Source organism: Bubalus kerabau, chromosome 21 (genome assembly GCF_029407905.1).
Source record: "Bubalus kerabau isolate K-KA32 ecotype Philippines breed swamp buffalo chromosome 21, PCC_UOA_SB_1v2, whole genome shotgun sequence".
Lineage (NCBI taxonomy): Eukaryota > Metazoa > Chordata > Mammalia > Artiodactyla > Bovidae > Bubalus > Bubalus kerabau.
Window position 1 is genome coordinate 22,942,986 of NC_073644.1, and position 19,962 is coordinate 22,962,947.

Below are 19,962 nucleotides of genomic sequence, written 5' to 3' on the forward strand. Positions count from 1 at the left end.
GTCTTCTCCAACACCACAGTTCAAAAGCATCAATTCTTCAGTGCTCAGCCTTCTTCACAGTCCAACTCTCACATCCATACATGACCATTGGAAAAACCATAGCCTTGACTAGACAGACCTTTGTTGACGCGGATAAGCAGTACACAGAACAATACGGCACAGCTGGAGGCAGGCCGGCACAGCAGCTCTACAGGCACTGTTGGAGCGGAGAGAAGGTTTGATACTGTTGCCTGGGGGTGAGGAGTCAGGAAAACAGGGCAGCAGAGACAGCAGAGGCTGGTCTGGAAAGATCCATTGGAAAGAGAGGGGCCTGGAAGTCACACAGGCAGGAAAAAGCAGTGTGTCTTTGGGAGATGCCCAAAGGCTGCGGGTGGCAAGGGGAGCAGAATGCAGGGAGGGAGGGGAGGTGGGAAGGGATGCGGGTGAGGTGCCGAGAACCTGGGGTGTCTCTTTTGGGGGTGTGCTCCTTGACCCGCAAGCACTGCAGGGTCCTTTGCACTTGAGGCAGGGAAGTTACAAATCTCAGATTTCTTTCAGAAAGAAAAGGCTTGTCAGTGAGGGGGTGCAGTGGCGGCGTCCCAGGCCCCACTCTCCCTCGTGAAGAGTTGTGAGCAGCCTGAAACAGTGCCAAGAGGGCTGGCCTTCGGAAACACAGCTCTGTTTCATGTCTCCCCTCCCTCCCATGCCCCTTCCCTATCTATGTACCTGAGAAATAAGCACTGAGAGCCTGCAGTGTGCCAGCTAGAGCAATGGGGAGTCATTGATGAATGAGACTGATGTCCTAGTCTGGCCGTCCTGGGGCCTTAGTCTACAGGAGGAATCAGATACATAGGCAACCCAGCACAGTGCCACTGTGTACCCAGGGAGAAAGGGTGCCCAAGGGCCAAGAGAGCTCCTAAGAAGGTCAGGAAATGAACATTACAGTGCCTTCAGGCACTAAGGGAAGCTCACGGCAGTCAGAGCCCAGAAGTCAAGAAAGAGAGAGCGGGAAAAGGGGGCTGGAGGTCTCCAGACTGCAGCGAGCCAAATCACCAAGAGCCTAGAGCATTGTGCTCGAAGTCCAGGCTCTCTAAGGGTGATAGGAAACTACCTCTCATGTAAGCCAGGCAGTGATGACGGCCCTGGTAGTTTTTTGCAGGATAGTAATAACACATTACCCTCCCTGGGCACTGATTTATTTTCTGCCACGCACTCTCCAGACACTAGTTTATTTAACCTTCATTAAATACCCCGCCTACCTTGTGAGGTAGGTTCCATTACGATCCCCATTTAAGATAAAAGTGAAGCAGAGAGAGGTGAAGTCACACATGTAAGGATGAATTTGGGCCACTGGACAGGAAAGTCAACCAATGGACCATCGTACTAGAAAAGTGAGCAGTGGGCAGGCTGATAAGCAGAAGGACTCGGTGCTACATGGAGACTGAGCGTAGGAGAGCAGAGACGTGAGAAATGACCCTCCCGATCCTGTTTCCAAGTCTGCACTCTATTTATTTGGAATGCTCTACTTGATGCTCTGACGACCTTGGGTAAGTCTTATTAAAACATTTTCATTATTGGTGCCAATGACATCACCCTCAAATTTTAGGTGTGCATAGATGTGTGCCCAGCCTCATTCCTTATTAAGGATTTGAGGTGACTTCCAAGAAGAACCCCATGCAATAATTTTTTTTAAAGTATGAAAAGAGGCCACATCTCATAAGGACTGATTAAGACCCTCAGGGCCCAGCCCAGAGCCTGGCACACGGTAAGAGCTTCATGAGTTTCTGATGCTTTCCTGGCACACCCACTGGCCTCTACTTCACAAGCCCAAGGTTTTATACATCTTCCTCCCTTTCCGGTCCTTCTTTCCTGGCTCTTTCTGTCCCTCCCGCATCATCACGCTGCAGTGACGTTATTTTTGTTCCCCATCTCAGTTTCTTCCCATCCATGTCTTGGTTCTGTCCTGTTACTAGCAGTCCCTGAGTTCTGCATCTCTAGGGAGCTCCTTTGATGATTCCCCATGCATCCCACGTAAGGAAATAGTTTCTTGAAACGCATATATACATTTATATGCATGTTTATTAAGCACAGATTCATGCGTTGTGATAAAGATACCCCAACAAATCAGAGGTGATCTGACCCCCACAATAACCAAGGGTATCACACCCTGACAGAGTGATTTCCAGGTCAACATAAAGAAGTAATAAAGATTACTTACTTATTACAACATAAAGAAGTAATACAATTGGCCTGTGCAGCTTTTCTCCGCAGACACAGAAGGTTTCCATCAGACTTTCTGAAATCATGAAAATTGTTCAGGGATTCTTGGTAACACCTGTGGGGACCAGTCTGGGAATCAAGAGGAGGCCCCTCTAACTTGAAAAGCACCCTGTAGCAGGTCTGAACTTTCTCTTCCATCAGCTCTTCTGGTCTCTCCTTCCTTCACAGGCTGATTTGTAAGATGAGCGGTTGTGGATGCATCGCTCTTCCCAACACCTCACAAATCGAAGCTTTCACTCGAGCCAGTTTAGAGCCTTGGAGATCAGGTGTTTGCTCGTGACTTCCCAGCACTCCTTGCCACCCAGCAACCAATGCCCCAGGACACTTCTCTTGTGGTAGTTTTATGCGATCTAATTCACATACCATATAATATACTAATTTAAAGGGTACAGTTTAGTCAGTGGCTTTTAGTATAGTCACAGTTATGCAATCGTCACAATAAATTTTTAGAACGTTTTCATCACCCTAGGAGACATCCCACACTCTTTGGCAGTCACTCTCCATTACCCCCATCCCCTACCGCCCCAGGCAACCATTAATAGACTGTCCCTGTGGCTTTGCCCATCTGGACATTTCATGTAAATGAAATCATACGATACGAGCTCTTTTTGACTGGCCTCTTTCACTTAGCTTAATGCTTTCAAGGTTCATTCATGTTGCAGGTTGCATTTCCCTCCTTTTTATTGCCAAATATTCCACATACCCATACGCTACATTTTGTTCACTCATTCATCAGATACTAGACATTTGGGTTGTTTTTACCTTTTGGTTATTATAAATAATGCTGCTGTGACTATCCATGTACAATTTTTTCTGTAGACATATGTCTTTATTTCCAGATGTTCGAACTGAATTTAGAAAAGGCAGAGGAACCAGAGATCAAATTGCCAATGTCTGTTGGATCATAGAAAAAGCAAGAGAATTCTAGAAAAAATATCTACTTCTGCTTTATTGACTATGCCAAAGCCTTTGACTGTGTGGGTCACAACAAATTGTGGACAATTCTTAAAGAGATGAGAATACCAGACCACCTTACCTGCCTCCTGAGAAACCTGTATGCAGGTCAAAAAGCAACAGTTAGATCCGGATATGGAACAAGACTGGTTCAAAATTGGGAAAGGAGTGAGTCAAGGCTGTATATGTCACCTGCTTATTTAACTTATATGCAGAGTACACCATACAAAATGCTGGGTTGGATGAATTCCAAGCTGAAATCAAGATATGCAGATGATACCACTCTAATGGCAGAAAGTGAAAAGGAACTAAAAAGCCTCTTGATGAAGGTGAAAGAGGAGAGTGAAAAAGCTGGTTTAAAACTCAACATTCAAAAAACGAAGATCATGGCATCTGGGTTCATCACTTCACAGCAAATAGAAGGGAAAATGCAGAAGCAGTGACAGCTTTTATTTTCTTGGGCTCCAAAACCACTGTGGATGGCAAATGCAGCTATGAAATTAAAAGATGCTTACTCCTTGGAAGGAAAGTTATGACACACTTAGCAAATTATAAAGCAGAGATATGACTTTGCTGACAAAGGTCCATATAGTCAAAGCTATGGTTTTTCCAGTAGTCATGCATGGATGTGACAGTTGGACCATAAAGAAGGCTGAGTGCCAAAGAATTGATGCTTTTGAACTGTGGCGCTGGAGAAGACTCTTGAGAGTCCCTTGGACTCCAATGAGGGCAAACCAGTCAATCCTAAAGGAAATCAACCCTGAATATTCACTGGAAAGACTGATGCTGAAGCTGGAGCTACAATACTTTGGCTATCTGATATGAAGAGGTGACTCATTGGAAAAGACCCTGATGCTGGGAAACATTAAGGGCAGGAGGAGAAGGGGGCAACAGAGGATGAGATGGTTGGATGGCATCACCGACTCAATGGACATGAGTCTGAGCAAGCTCCAGGAGATAGTGAAGGACAGGGAAACCTGGCATGCTGCAGTCCATGGGGCTGCAAAGGGTAGGACATGAATTTAAGAGTCAGACATGACTTTGCAACTAAACAGTGTTTTTATTTCTCTTGGGTCTACACCTAGGAGTACAACTGCTAGTCATATGGTAACTTTCTGTTTAGCTTTTTGAGGAACTTACAGACTGTTTTCCAAGACAGCTGTACCATTTCACATTCCCTTCAGCAAAGTATGAGGGTTCAGAGAAATTTCTTACTTTCCTGTAAGATCTTCCTCTTTGATATCACTGTCGCCACTACTGGGGTTCAGCATCTTATCACCCTCCTGTCCAGTGTTTCCATGAAGGGAGCTCCAATGGAGCAAGTTCTGACTTCTTTCTGTGTCCCGTGCTCATTGCTTCCTCCTTAATGCTCTGTTATTTATCTTTCTAGTCAGGGGCAATCTGACTTCATTTTGTGCACATTCTCAACAGAGAAAGGTTGATTTAAGTGCTGCATTCAAGGTCTTTCTTTCCAACTCAGTCCCTGGCAAGCTATGTGAATCCTAGGTTGTCTGATCTGCCGTCCCAACTCTCCTCTGGGTAGGCTGTCCCACGGCCCAATCTTGGGAGGTGGAATTAGGAAGCCTGATCCTAACAGCAGCATCTCTACTCTACAGCCTTCTATCCAATCCTAGCATGGAGTGACAGGTCTCCCAGCACCTCATCTGACCTGTACAACAGCTGCATAACAGTTGGTGTCTCTGCCTAAAGTGCTACCTGCTTAGTCTAGAGGAAGGCTTGTACGGTACAAAGAGCACACCCACAGAAGTTGACGCTCGTCTCCCAGGCCTCTTCTAGTTCCACAACTTAGCAGTTGAGGCCCAACACCTAACCTCTCCAAGATCAGTTTCCTTATCTCTAACAGGGGGATACTGCCACCCAAGTTTTAGGATTTAATGAGGTAAGGCATCTACAGACCTTGCTCAGCACTTAGCAGGCACGCAGTACTGGTTTCCTTCCTTCCTTATCCACGCCCCCACTCCCCGATAGAGCCTGACACCCCTGCATGGTAGATATTTCTGAACAAGTGATTCTAAAATAGTTCACGGCCTTTTGTTGAAGGATGGACCTCCAGTGCCTGGCATCCAGCAGTCTTCACAATTTGGGCCTGGCCTATTTCTCTCAGTGCGTGCCCATGTGTTCTTGTCTGGAACCTCAACTACTAGCTGTGACCGCCGAGGCATTCTTTCAAAGCACATCTTGAGTGTTCTCGCCAATGAACATTCAGCTTCTGCACTTTCCCACCCGCCGTGTCCCTCCCTACCCTTCATCCGTCTTAGATATCCTTCCCAAGCCCAGGTTACAGTTCTTTCCTTTTTTGCCTCCTCCCACAAGTTCTAAGTAAACTCAGTCCAGCAATTTGCTATCTGAAACTATAGTGTTTACCAGTCACTGGGAAATTTACTGAGATAACTCTTGCTTATCAGTCAATCCTAAAGGAAATAGTCCTAAATATTCATTGGAAGGACTCATGTTGAAGCTGAAACTCGAATACTTTGGCCACCTGATGCAAAGAACTGACTTACTGGAAAAGATCCTGATGCTGGGAAAGATTGAATGCGGGAGGAGAAGGGGATGACAGAGGTCAGATGGTTCGATGGCATCACCGACTTGATGGACATGAGTTTGAGCAAGCTCCGTGAGTTGGTGATGGATAGGGAAGCCTGGCGTGCTGCAGTCCATGGGGTTGCAAAGAGTCAGACATGGACTGAGCTCTCACTTTATTATTGTTAAAAATTTAAAGTATGAACTATGTATAAAATAGGTGACTCATGAGAACCTACTGTTCAGCACAAGGTACTCTATCTACACAGTTGAATATATGTGTGTGTATAACTGATTCACTTAACAGTTATACAGCAGAAAGTAGAACATTGTAAAGCAACCATACTTCAACAAAATTAATTAAAAATGTAAAGTATGAAGCTTTGTCTCCTATCTAGTCTGTTAATTAGCTGAGAAATAGCTACCACTAGTGAAACACTTTGTATGTGTCAGGGACTATTCCTAGGCCCTTCACATACATTAAGGGCTTCCCTGGTGGCTTAGATGGTAAAGAATTTGCCTTTAATGAAGGAGACCCGGGTTCGATCCCTGGGTCAGAAAGATCCCCTGGAGAAGGAAATGACAACCCCCTCCAGTATTCTTGCCTGGAGAATCCCATGGACAAAGGAGCCTGGTGGGCTACAGTCCATGGAATCGCAAAGAGTCAGACATGACTGAGTGACTAACTCATACATTACCTCATTGAATTTTAGTCCTATAACCTTCCTATGAGGCATGCATTATCATCCTTATTTTATAGGTTAAGAAATTTAGGTTTAGTGTGGTTAATAAATTGCCTCAGGTTAATCAGCTAGGAGGCAGTGTAACTGAGATTTGGGTAAGATCTAATTAGTTCCATGTGCTGTGCTTAGTCGCTCAGTCGTGTCCCACTTTTTGTGACTCCAGGCTCCTCTGTCCATGGGGATTCTCCAGGCAAGAATACTGGAGTGGGTTGCCATGCCCTCCTCCAGGGGATCTTTCCAACCCAGGGATCGAACCCAGGTCTCCTGCATTCTTTTACCATCTGAGCCACCAGGGAAGCCCAATTAGTTCCATAACCTGTGCTGTTATTCTCTTCCTTAGTGGGGTCAACAGCATGTGACACAATGATGGACCCAGGGGAGCCACTCAACTGACCAAGACCACAATGAAGACAAGCTTGGGTTTTGGTAGGTCATGGCCAAAGTAGTTGGCTGCCCTACTGACAACGTGTGATATAGGTCATTCCTACTGGTTTTACATCTACCACCTCCCCCAGCCAGTTGAAGGTGGACCTCACTCTCATTTTGCCAACTGTCTTTTTAGAAGAAGTCCTAACTAGGGCTGTAATAGCCTTTATTATTTACAGAAGACAGTGATGTCCATTATGCCACCTGGAGAGATTTAGCTTTTTCCCAGGGATTTTCTTTAATCTTCCCATGGCTTCCACCTCCATGAACAGAAAGAAGTTCTAGACGGTGGCATTCACTCCTTGAGGGTTACCAACCTAAATCCCCTGGAGTAAGGACGTGCTATATTTCTGCCTGCTTTGGCCCAAGCAGTCTACAAAAGCTCAACTTACAAGAGATGGCGGTGGAATGTTCAATCCTAGTTGAGATTCTTAAAAATGTTCATTTTGGAACATACATCAAAGTAGTGATGTCCTGCAGTGCAGGGGGGTGGGGTGGGGGGTGGGGATGGGGTGGGGGGGTGTGCCTGCTTGGTGGCCAGACCTACCACTGGCAGGATATGAGAGCTCGCTTTTCTATGAACTTTCTTCATCTGTAAAATCAAAGTGATGGATTTTATGGGCTCTAGGGTCCAATCTAGCTACAGACTTCTGTGACTCTGGAAGGTGATGGAATTGTGGTGAGGAGAGCAGAAAAGGACCCAGGCACATTTTCCAGGTGCTTCTTCAATTCTGAGCATGCATGTGGTGGAGCTGGATATGAGTGAGCTATGAGGCTGAAGCCTGAGAGGGTAAAAGGTTCCAGTTCTGAATGGAACAATGGAACTCTAGGGGCTCAGGAACAACCCACCTTGAATAGCAAATCTGAGAAACTTGAAGGAACCGTGTGGCTGGTTACCAATTTATGAAGCGGGCTCTCTGGCTACCAGTTTATTCTTCCTCTGAGGATCAGGCCTTATTCCTAGACTCAAGAGTAATCTTACTTCAATTGGGTCAAACACTACTTAGTTCATTTTCAGCTTGGGAGCCATTTGAGTGATGACTTTGCTCTCATCACTTCTGTTTCTGAGGAGCAGCTGCAAAGGCCCCTGGTTCAGAGGGAGGTGCCAAGCTGGCTAGGGAAGCCGGGACAGGACAGGGCCTTTAGCTGTCTTAGTTGAATCCACAGATGTGATCTCAAAACTCAGCACTTCAGGCATGCAAGCCCTCGCCAATGTTTTCCCAGCACCTAAAGCGAACTGTATGCTGTTTAGTCGCTGAGTCATGTCTGACTCTTTGTGACTTCATGGACTGCAGCCCACCAGGCTCTTCTGTCCATGAGGTTGTCCATGCAAGACTACTGCAGTGGGTTGCCATTTTCTCCTCCAGGACTATTTTTCCTGTTTCCAAGTGCCAAGACAGTTCTTTACTGAGCAGTTTCTCAGCAGTACACAGAGACTGAATCCTCCATTCTAGTGACCACATAGCCTAGTGTTTATGTGATGGGCATGAGCTGGAGTTAGCCAGGAAACCTACAAGATGTGGGTTTCTTTCAGTTGACCATAAGCTCCTGTTGCTTTAACAAATACTAAGTGAAATGATAACCCAAGGCTCTGCTTTTGTTTTCAAGCTAAACTCTACTTATCTGATGAGGGATGTTCAAGGAGCAATTCAGTATCAAAACCACACGGGGAGAATAACCATACAGAGAATTTATTACCATAAAACCTCATATGTGTGTGTGTATATATATATATAAACATTGGCCCACATTAAAAATAACATACCCTGGGGTGGGGATAGAAGGTGAGTCGGGGGGAGTCTGTCAGAACCCCCACCCTAATGATGGCAGACTTCCTCTGGCTCTGCTCCTTAGGCCTGGCCCCTCCTTGGAGTTTGAGACCAGGAAATCTCTTGTATGAGAGCAGAGTCAAGTGAAAGGAGTGCCCCTGGAGGAGGAGGGAGCCTCTCCCTCCCATGACATTTGGGACGTTCTAGACAAGCCCCCACCACAGAGGTCAGGTTTGTGAACACAAGCGTGCCTCCAGGAAGGGTGACCGCCAGGAAAACCTTTCCCTTGGCAGACTTGGCTTTTGAGATCACGCACCTTGGGCCCTACTTAAGGAGCATCAGTCGGCATTCGTCCTTCCCCATTTTGCCAACATTGATTGGCATTTCTCTCCTAGAACTGTGGGAAGCAGGGTGGGGGAGTGGCAACACCAGCAGCAGCATCCCCCGCACGTGTCCAGCCTTGCTTTGGGGAAGTGGCTGGAGGCTGGGTAAGTGCATCCCAGTCACTGTCAGGAGCGCTTACTGAGAGGAAAGGCAGATCCCTGTGTGCCAGACCCTCTCCCTAGGTAGCTTAGTCTGCAATTAGGTTGAGCCTCTGGGCTTCACAAAAGCCTCGAGGCTCTACAACAACCTTTTCATACGTGTATATATAGATCTCAAAGTGAGACACAGGTTGAAATGTTAACATATGCTGTTCAATTCATACTGAAGACATTAGGCCAGACACAGATTCACATCCTGCTGCCCTGACGCCGAGGAAACGCCTGCAGGATCGAGAAGGGCAACTGGTGGGGGCTGCGGCACATGAAGAACAGGCTGACTGATGCTCTGCTGAAAATCCAGCTTTGCTGTTCCAGATTGCTCATTCAGGAGAGGTAAGCAAGCAGTTAAACTCCATTTTGTGGCATGTGACCCCCAAAAGCCTTTAGTTTAGAGCCTACTTATGATTCTTGTAAAGGCAAACAAGGTTCTTGAAGACATCACAGGCCTTTTCATGGTCTTTCTGGCATCCTCTCACTCCAGACAGCAGTGAGGACACAGGTGTCCAGGAGGGGAAAGTGTGCTTGTGGGTGATTTGAAGGATCTGGGTACACTTAAGGTGGCCACGACACACGGAGCAACAGAAAGATAGTTCAGGAACTAACTTTAACTGAGAAAGTGGCCAAGGGCTCTCAGCTTGTTTCACCACCCCCGCCCCCCGCCTTTTTTTTTTTTTGCCACACCAAAGAAAGCTCTTTTCCAAAGGCTTTTGGAATGGGATGGCACTGATTCAATTACTTTCACAGGGGTGAACTTTCAGAGAAGACTGTAATCTGCAATAATTTTCAACTGAATGACTACAGCTAGTTTGTCCTTACCTGATATTTCCCTCAGATTGAGAATATGGTATTGGCAGGCTACATTCCTTCCTCCAAAGGACAAAAAGATGCAAGTGAAGGAAGGCTGGGCAGAGATGACAGGGCCCAGTCTGAAAAGACAATGAGATCTGGATTTATCCAGACACGGAAGCTGCTCTGGAAGGCTTCTGTAGGCTGAAATAATCTAGTTTTGATAAAGACTTCAGGGAAGCCACATATCTCACTAATTGCAGGCTGCCCTGCATGTTCTGACCTTGGCTACTAATAACAACTGAAAATCTTAGTCTCAGTTCATGTCTGGGGTTGGTGAAAGGGAGAGTGAAAAAAGCAACACCCCCTACACCAAATAGAGTCACTGAATAATACACATCTCCCCCCTGCTTCCAAGGACTAGACAGTTTTAAATCCACTGGCTCTACCAGGCTCATCATACTGCCCATCAGCTTGGGATGCTGCTAGAGCCCACTAGAGCCCTCTGTAAGCGGAGCAACCCAGCTCAAGAGCTCTGCCAAACAGGAGAGCAGAGAATCGAGGTTTCGGGTGTACTTCTTCCACAGGCTTTCTCTGGGGGGCCCAGTGGGAGAGCAGGGGGGAACATTATCTGGCAAGTGGAGGTGGTTCTGTGGGGCCATGAGACAGTGGCTTTGAGCAGAGCACATGCAAGGCCTGGTTGACTGGGACTCTGGCTCTTCACGGGGAAAGAGAGGAGGCCAGGAAGCCTATCAGCCTGCAGCCACTGATGGGAGATCATGAGGGTGAATAAGACAGACACTTGGGTCAAGGAAAGATACTGAGAGACTGCTCTAATTTACCCAAGGAAATGGCAGATGGGAGGACAAGCATTTTGGCCAGTGCCTCTGCTGGGCCAGTACTCTCTTGTTTCCAATGGCTGGGGTGTGGGGGGTGGATTTCCAGCTCATTAAGCACTTAGGGGTATGGGGTGGGCAGCTACCAGGCTGATGACTACAGAGGCTGACTCATGACTGGCCCTCAGTGTTGCTTGTGATGGGAAGGGCACCAACTCCAACTTCAGAAGTAACTGACTGCATTGCAAAGAGGTAGGTGGTAAGAAAACAGGGTGGAGAGGTAAAACGGTCTATGTTTCTGAAACTGCTTGTGTTACACAGGGGCTATGTTGAAACCAGAGGCATCTTTCAGTGGAAAGGTTTTCCTTGTGTACAAAACAGAGCCAAACTTTTCCAGCAAAATATTGAAAAGGAAACACTCTTGAATGAGTCTGAGTAAACAATGGCTTCTGCCATGCAGTAAGTGTTCTTTGTTAATTTTCTAATCTCTGCTTAGCACAGAAAGGCTACTGCCCTCCACCCTCATCCACCCTTAATGTGTTACCTACTGACTGGCCTGATCAGAAACACCCTGGGTTGTTAGAATAATTTCTAAATTCGATACATAACAGGATGCTAGTGATATAGGTGCTTGTGAAAGGAGAGACACAATTACAGTTAAATAATTTAAAATCCTAGATCAGTACACAGAGACACCCACTCATTTCTGATGGAAACTTTGCAGCTCGTGCTTCAGTGTCAAATGAAAAAGATATCTTCCAGAATCTGATTCTCCTCCAGGTCTTCAGGGGTGCTGCCGGCCCTGGTCTTGTTCCAGGTTGATTTCAGAGGACTGAGTCGGCAAGTACTGTGATTCCATGACCCAGCTTCTCTGGAGCGATGGGGCCGGGGTTTGGAAGCAGTCTTTGGACTCAGAGATTGAACCAAATCCAACAGAGACGTCTCATACCTGTAACACATACAACCCAGACAGAAAATGGTCAAGTCGGCAGAACATTAAAATCCAAAAAGACCATAGAGATGGGCTTCCCAGGGCAAGAATCAGATCACAGATCACATCGTAGACAAGAGGGCCTTCTCTGGGAACTTTAGGGAAAGTAAACACCAGAAGGGCCTTTTGTCTGTCTGTCTCTGAGCCCTTCTTTTCTGCTGACTACTAACCTGTGAAGAGAGACTGTGGAGTGGGCAAAGTAATCACGGCAACAGCAACGATATTAGTAGTGACATTTGCCACAGATTTCAGGCTCTGTTCTCAGTGCTTTACATGAATCTTCCTTTCATTTAACTCTCTACACAACCCTAAGAGGTAGGTCCCCATTAGTTACATGAAGAAACCAAGACTCTGAGAAGTAACTCGTCTAGCAAGAAGCCACTACAGGGCTGAGACAGGATTTGAACCCAAGTCATTTGCTTCCAGCACTCACACACAGGGCACTTTTAAAGCTGCCTTTCTAAGTCTTTGCAGTCAGAGAGACTTGCTAAAATCTCTCTTTAAGACCACCTGTCTCCTGAGAAACCTGTATGTGGGTCTAAAAGTAACAGTTAGAACCTTACATGGAACAACTGACTGCTTCAAAATTGGGAAAGGAGTATGACAAGGTTGTATATTGTCGCCCTGCTTATTTAACTTATATGCAGAGTGTTTTTGTTGTTCACCTGCCAAGTTGTATCCAACTCTTCGTGCCCATAGAGTCGTGTGCAACTCTATAGACTGCAGCATGCCAGGCCTGCCTGTCCCTCACTGTTTTCTGGAGTTTGCCCAATTCATGTCCATTGAACTGATGATGCCATCCAACCATCTCATCCTCTGTTGCCCTCTTCTCCTTCTGCCTTCTATCTTTCCCACCATCTGGGTCTTGATGTGAAGAGCTGACTCGTTGGAAAAGACCCTGATGCTTGGGAGAGATTGAAGGCAAAAGGAGAAGGGGGCAGCAGAGGATGAGATGGTTTGATAGCACCACCAAATCAATGAACGTGAATTTGAGCAAACTCCAGGAGATAGTGAAGGACATGCACTGCAGTCCATGGGGTCACTGAGTTGGACACAACTTAGTGACTGAACAACAACAATAAATCAACATGTGAAAAGTACTCTATAAATGCTCATTTCTTCCTGATATGCTACTCCCACTTTCTTGAGAATCTTGGAAAAGGAACACTTATTTGAAACTAAAGAAATCCCTCTAAAGAAGGAGTGCCTTAGTGTCTACCATTTTTATAAAAAAGTAAACTTAGAGCAGTTTAGAAGCAGAGAAACAAATTATATGGTAGATAACACCCTCACCCATGTCTCACTGTTTTTTTCCCAGGATTGGAAGGCAAAGGCACAAAAGGATCTCCCTCCACATTCATTCACACGGGTCAAATCATTTCTATGGACAGAACGTGAGGCCTGAGCAGAGCATGTGTGATCTGTATAGCTGCACAGGGCCCCACACATGGTTCAGTGCTCTGCTGTGGCTGTCTTGAAATTCTTAGTGATCTTATCCTTGACCTTGTCTATTAGAAGTAAAGTCTGATGGAACACGGAGGCATGCACGTGAGAGAGGAGATATCCTGGGCACGTGTGTGTGGGCTCTGGCCCACAGCACTGTGTGTATGCCAGACAGCCGGCTCCTGCTTGTGCGCACCTTCACGCCGGAGCAGTGTGGGGGTGGGGTGCAGGGCCCAGATGAGTCACGGTGACGGTGGCAGAGGGGCGGTGGCGGTGGCACGGCGGGAGGCTGGCTGGCCTTCTTCCCAGAGCTTATTCCCAAGGTGAAAATATTAGCTCTCTGGCCTGAGCATGGAGTTAAGAACTGCCAGAGCTTAGGCAATAAACGCCAGTAAATTACAAAACAAAAGCATGCATGTGGACACTGTAACACAGCATATCAGCCACACTAGGATTCTTGAAGCATTTAGAATCTCCGGTGTTAAACGCTGTTGCATCGCTGCAAAGCAAATATCCACTGGTTGAGAAACAGAAATTAAATATAAAGATTACTGCATTTGATGGAAAAGAACATTGTTTTTATAGGAAGCTTCAGATGAACAGATAAATGAGATAATCCTGCTTCACTTTTCTTTGTAATTTAAGATACAGTAATGGAAAGCATAATAGGCATTCTGAATTATCTACAAACCATCAGGTGACTTTTGGTCTCTTGCATGACCTCTACAAGTTGCAAGAAATGCTAGAGAAAACATTAAAATGGCATTTTACAAATTTAAATTAAATTAATGTGTATGAAGAGGTAAATCTTTAAAAATTTTTTTTTCATAAGAAGCATCAGCTTTAGACATACTAAAATTTATATTTTGAAATAATTTATTAGAAATCTATCCAAATGGTGTCACAGTCCATAAAATATTCTTAACAGTTCCAGTGTCAGTTGCATCAGCAGAAAGATCCTTCTAAAAATTAAAAATCACCAAAATTTATACGTGATCTTTCATTTGCCAAGAGCAACTAATCTGCTTTTAATTATATCACTTAAAGTTGCTAAAAGTATAAACTTTGATGATCTAATAAATGAATTAGAAGAAACGTGAACCAGAAAAATTTTATGATCAACCAAGTTATCACATTAATAAAGTATTATTATTTATATTATATAAAATTATGATATCAAAATACAATTTTTTGCTAACTGTAGGTTTATGATATTATTCATATATCACCTGTTTTTTAAAATTTTTTAATTGAAGGATAATTGCTTTACAGAATTTGGTGGTTTTCTGTCACACATCAACAAGAATCATCCATAGGTCCACCCATGTCCCCTCCCTCCAGACCTCCCTTCCATCTCCCACCCCACCCTTCAGCCTGTGGCAGAGCCCCTGTTTGAGTTCCCTGAGTCATACAGCAAATTCCCATTGGCTATGTTTTACACATGGTATTTTAAATTTCTATGTTACTGTCTCCATACATCTCCCGCTTCCTCCTCCTCTCCTCCCACTTGTCCATAGGTCTGTTCTCTACGCCTGTTTCTCCACTGCTGCCCTGAAAATAAATTCATCAGTGCCATCTCTTCAGATTCCATATATATGTGTCAGTGTACGATATTTATATTTCTCTTTCTGACTTACTTCACTCTGTATGATGGGCTCTAGTTTTGTCCACCTCATTAGAACAGATTCAAATTCATTTCTTTTTATGGCTGAGTAGTATTCCATTGTATATATGTACCACAGCTTTTTTATCCATTCATCTGTCACTGGACATCTAGGTTGCTTCCATGTTCTAGCTATTGTAAAAAGTGCTGCAGTGAATACTGGGGTATATGTGTCTTTTTCAATTTTGGTTTCCTCAGGGTATATGTCTAGGAGTGGGATTGCTGGGTCATACGGTGGTTTTATTCCTAGCTTTTTAAGGAGTCTCCACACCGTCTTCCATAGTGGCTGTGTCAGTTCACATTCCCACCAGCAGTGCAAGAGTGTTCCCTTTTCTCCACACTCTTTCCAGCATTTATTGTTTGTAGACTTTCTGATGATGGTCATTCTGACTGGTGTGAGGTAGTACCTCATTGTAGTTTTGATTTGCATTTCTCTGATAATGAGTAATGTTGAGCATCTTTTCAAGTGCTTGTTAGCCATCTGTATGTCTTCTTTGGAGAAATGTCTCTTCAGGTCCCTTTCCTACTTTCTTCTTAAAGGAAATTAAATTTCTTACTAAAGGAAAATACTTTTTGGTTTAGTACCTTTAACTGCATTTTTTAATCCTACTTTTTGAACAAAAGATTTTCATTTTGCATTGATCTTGTAAGTTATATAGCTGACCTGGCCCTTACATCTCAGCCAAAATCAGACTAGCATTTCAGGCATGGAAATGTCATATTTTTTTCCTATGGTATAAAAATCTATAAGTTGAAATCCTTTCTAGCAGAAAATTTTCTTTTTTAGAAGAAAATTTTTTGCAGCTTTTATTCACATAGCATTAAGCCAATGTTTCAATACAATTGCTTCTGTCATTCAAAACAATGATTTCTGCATTCAACTAAAACATCTTTATTTAGGGTGCAAGCCAGTGAGTAAGTTGGATACCAGCTTCTAAGAAAGTTTGTTTACAAGCAAGACAGACCTACTTCATGCTCAAGGTATAGGCTTTGTTTGTACTTTCCTTGGAGGCACCTAACAATGTTGTGCTAGTATTCATCTCTTCATATAGATGATTAATTTAGTTTAAAATCAGAAACAATGGGAAGCCTATTTTTAAATATAATTTCAAGTTTTTGTTGTATTCAAAATAAGGAGATATATTCTAAGTGAACAAATTAAACCAGCTGCCTTTTCTATTAAAACACAAAACTAAAATAATTGGGGATTAGGAATTATACCAGAAATCAATCAATTCAGAGATGCAAATTGAAATCCAGAGTAACAATAAGACTTTGAGTTTAAAGACTGATTGAACTTATTAATCATTTGAAAAATAGTTGTGGGCTTCAAATTTCTTCCAAGTATTTTAATTCAAATACAATACAGTAAAAAAATCTTTATAGAGTGATCCACAACAGCATTGAGAATTAGATCCGCTGTATTAGTCAGGATAAATTAGGTTATGCAGCAGTAACAAATTAACCTCAAAATTCCAGTGGCTCAATACAATTTAAATATATCCAATGTGATAGGGAGGCCTGGTGTGCTGCAATTCATGGGGTCGCAAAGAGTCGGACACGACTGAGCGGCTGATCTGGTCTGAATGCTTACGCTATGTGCTCAAAGCAGGTGCAGGCAGACAGTGGCTCCACTGTCTCACAAGGCAACGTGAGCGTCTCTGTTGTCTTGGCAGGAAAGAGAAGCTGAAGAATCGTACAAAGATTCTCCCCAGCCACACAGGATGTGACATAATACTTCTTACATTTAATTAGTCAGAATCAGTCATGGATTGGAAGAGAGGAGAACTGGGTATTGCCAAACGCCAGTAATGCCCACCACTGAAGAATGGGTCTGAAATATAATTTGGAATAATTCTCTCATTTTACCAATGAAGAAACTTCGGTCCAGAGAAGTAGAAGTCAACTGTTGGCAGTCACAAACAACTGAGTGGCAGAGCCAAGTGTTTTTTTTAACACAGTTTCCTCGACTTCCTAGACTAGTTTATCTTTAATCTTTCCATCAAGTTAAACAAAATGTGTAACTAAAGGAACAGTAAAAGAAGAAAATGGTTGCTGTTTCCAACTATATTTTATTTTAAAAGTATAGTAGGATTAGATGTAACTCAGTGTGAACACTGCCATACTTCTATTCAACGGGGCTATCTTCACCAACAATTTCATCTACCCTAAAGTACAAAGGCTTATCTTCACGGGTCTGCAGGCATCATAAAAATTCTATTTCTTCTGAAGCCACATTCAGTCATGGATTACACTGTGGCAGAAGAACCAAGAAGTCTGTGGTAGGCAGGGACTTGGATTTCAGTGACAGCTCATAGCTGATTTTGTTCAGTAAATGTTTTCACTTTTGCTATTAGGAAAGACCAAATAATTCGGCAGATTAAAAAGCAACAAAACAGCAAGGATTATATTAAACATCAACACTTGAGAAGTTACTGAACTTTATGCCAAAACTATATATGCAATAAAGCAAAATAAAAAGTGAATTCCCATGGTATTTTGTACTAACTACCAGTAAAGAGCAGTGTGTTTGCTGAGGTGACATGTGACAGGATTTGATTACCCTGGCCCGACCCCGATGGGGACGTTTTGTATTCAAATAATGTAAAGGGACATATGACTTATTCAAATTGATAAAATACCATCCCTTGAAAAAATCAGACTATATGTTAACCACAGGCATGGTGATGTTGACCTTTCCTACCTCTGCACCTCATAGAGCCAGTATTCATGGGTCACCTAAGCACACAGGTTGACTTTAACAGTTTCATTACGGAGACGTGTCAAGCAGAAGGCTTATTTGGTCTGTTGTGCCAGTCCCATCCAGGAAGGAATCTGAACTTGGCCATACCGGAATGAATCTGTCCTCCTAGAGCTCTCTTCCCAGTTTTGTTTGCTTCTGACTTAGCAGGACATTTAGATATCCAGGGGAGGATGCAGCCTCTGAAGCTTTGACTTGGCTCCGTGCCACCAATTTAAGAAAGGGATGGTCTGACATGGTGTCTGAGGATATTAGCACAAGGCCAGGAAATGAAACAATTTCACAGTCCATCCCATAAGCTGCACTGGGTAGAAAGCTAAGCGTGATGCAGAAGCTTTCCCCTTTCATTCTTTTTTTATCTTTGGTGATTTCAGTAGGCCTCTCCCGATTACCCTTCTCTGCTCTTTTCTTTTAAATGATGAAATGTCCCAGAGATTAATCCTTAGCTCTCATGTCTTAGGTAATTTCATTCATCCTCATGACTTTTAATAACATCAATGTCAATGACTCCTAAATGTATCTAGCTCTAACATTAACCTTGCTCTCAAGTTCCAAACTCATACACTCAACTGTTGCCTGGTATCTCCACTTGGCGGTGTGACAGGCATCAAAACAGAACTCTTCCCTTTTTTCCTCCAAATCTTGTTCCTCTCCACCAACCCAGTTGCTCAGGGTTGCCCCAAACCTGCTGCTATGCTCGACTCCTACCTCTGGGCCTGTGTGTGCACTGAATTCTCTCCTTCAGACACTCTTCGCTCAGATTTTGCTTATTTGCTTTTCTCTTTTAACAGTGATGAGAATAAGGTCATTATTCTGTTTATGTTATTATCTCCAGGGCCAAGAATGGGATCTGACATAAGGCAGGAGCTAAATATTTGTTGACAAATGAATGGTTCTGTGGCTTAAGTTTAGCACCTTCCTCTATAGGCAGCTTTTTCAATCTTTGAAAACCCAGTCTTTTAAAAAATTGCAACATATGCAAACATTATGAAAATGTTACTCATCCATCTATTCTTGTTTTCCTTTTGTAAAAAAGATAATATACATATGCACTGTGTAAACTATTTTTTCACTTAAAATGTTGAGAATATTTTTTCTATATACATTTTTTATAATATCATTTTTCATGACTTCAGGTTACTTTGTCTCCCAAATGCACTCTAATTGAGCTAACCAATCCCCTACTGAAGACAGCTTAGGTTAGGTAAAAGGTCTTCTGAGACTTTAATACTTTTTTTTTTAAAACACGTTGCTCAGTTGTGTCTGACTCTTTTTGCGACCCCATGGACTGTACAGTCCATGGAATTCTCCAGGCCAGAATACAGGAATGGGTGATGATACCTTCTCTAGGGGATCTTCCCAACCAAGGGATTGAAACCAGGTCTCCTGCATTGCAGGCAGATTCTTTACTAGCTGAGCCACCAGGGAAGCCCAAGAATGCTGGAGTGGGCAGCATTTCCCTTCTCCAGGGGATTTTCCCAACCCAGGAATCAAACCGGGGTCTCCTGCATTGCAGACAGATTCTTTACCAGCTGAGCTGCACAGGAAGCCCTTTCTGAGACTCAATCAGCTGTATCTCTCATTCCTTTTTAAGTCAGTCAATGCCCATAGGATATTCTCCACTCCAACTCATCCCAACTTAGCAGAGCACTGCTATCCCTATGATGTTTTATAGTTTTACCCTCTTTTTACCCAACACTTCCCATGCCCCCAGGGCTTCTGGAACTTTTGTCTTATGAGATACTCAGCTGTATTTTGTCCTCTTTTTAGAGTACTTCCTCCATCCCCTGTTTTAACTGAAACCTGGCTCTTTCCTGAGGTCAGTGCCTCCCTTATATTCTTCTCAGTGAGAACTGTTTATACTCAACATACCCTATGAATTTTAGGGTCAAGAGGTAGTATTTGGACCATCATTGCTTCCATTTTTGCTTTCTGATCATCATTCTCCTGGTGTCTCATTAAACTCCTATTGCTCTGAGGATCCTGTCATCTGCTGTGCCACCCTTAACCTTTCTGCATCTATGTCATTCATCTACCCACTCACTCTCAATCATGATAGTAACACTTGATTTAGTATTCTCCTTCAGTTCAACTGTTACCATCATACTTACTAATGTCAACGTTACATGAATGGCACTCAACCAGCACTCTTAGTTCTTTGATCTCTCAGGTCAAAGACTTTCTTAGGGAATTCCCTGATGGTCCAGTGGTTAAGACTTGGTGCTCTCACTGCCATGGGCCTGGG

The 19,962-nt window shown here is 43.8% G+C and overlaps 1 protein-coding gene across 1 annotated transcript in view; it reads right to left on the minus strand.

Annotated features, from left to right (window-relative positions):
- Positions 1-8,603: 8,603 nt before the first annotated feature.
- Positions 8,604-19,962, minus strand: part of KIAA1328 (KIAA1328 ortholog) — a 264,749-nt gene continuing 253,390 nt past the window's right edge. The window contains exon 6 of the mRNA XM_055559339.1: positions 8,604-11,808. Coding sequence (XP_055415314.1) covers positions 11,598-11,808 — 211 coding nt within the window. The 3' untranslated portion in view covers positions 8,604-11,597. The remainder of the gene's footprint in view (positions 11,809-19,962) is intronic.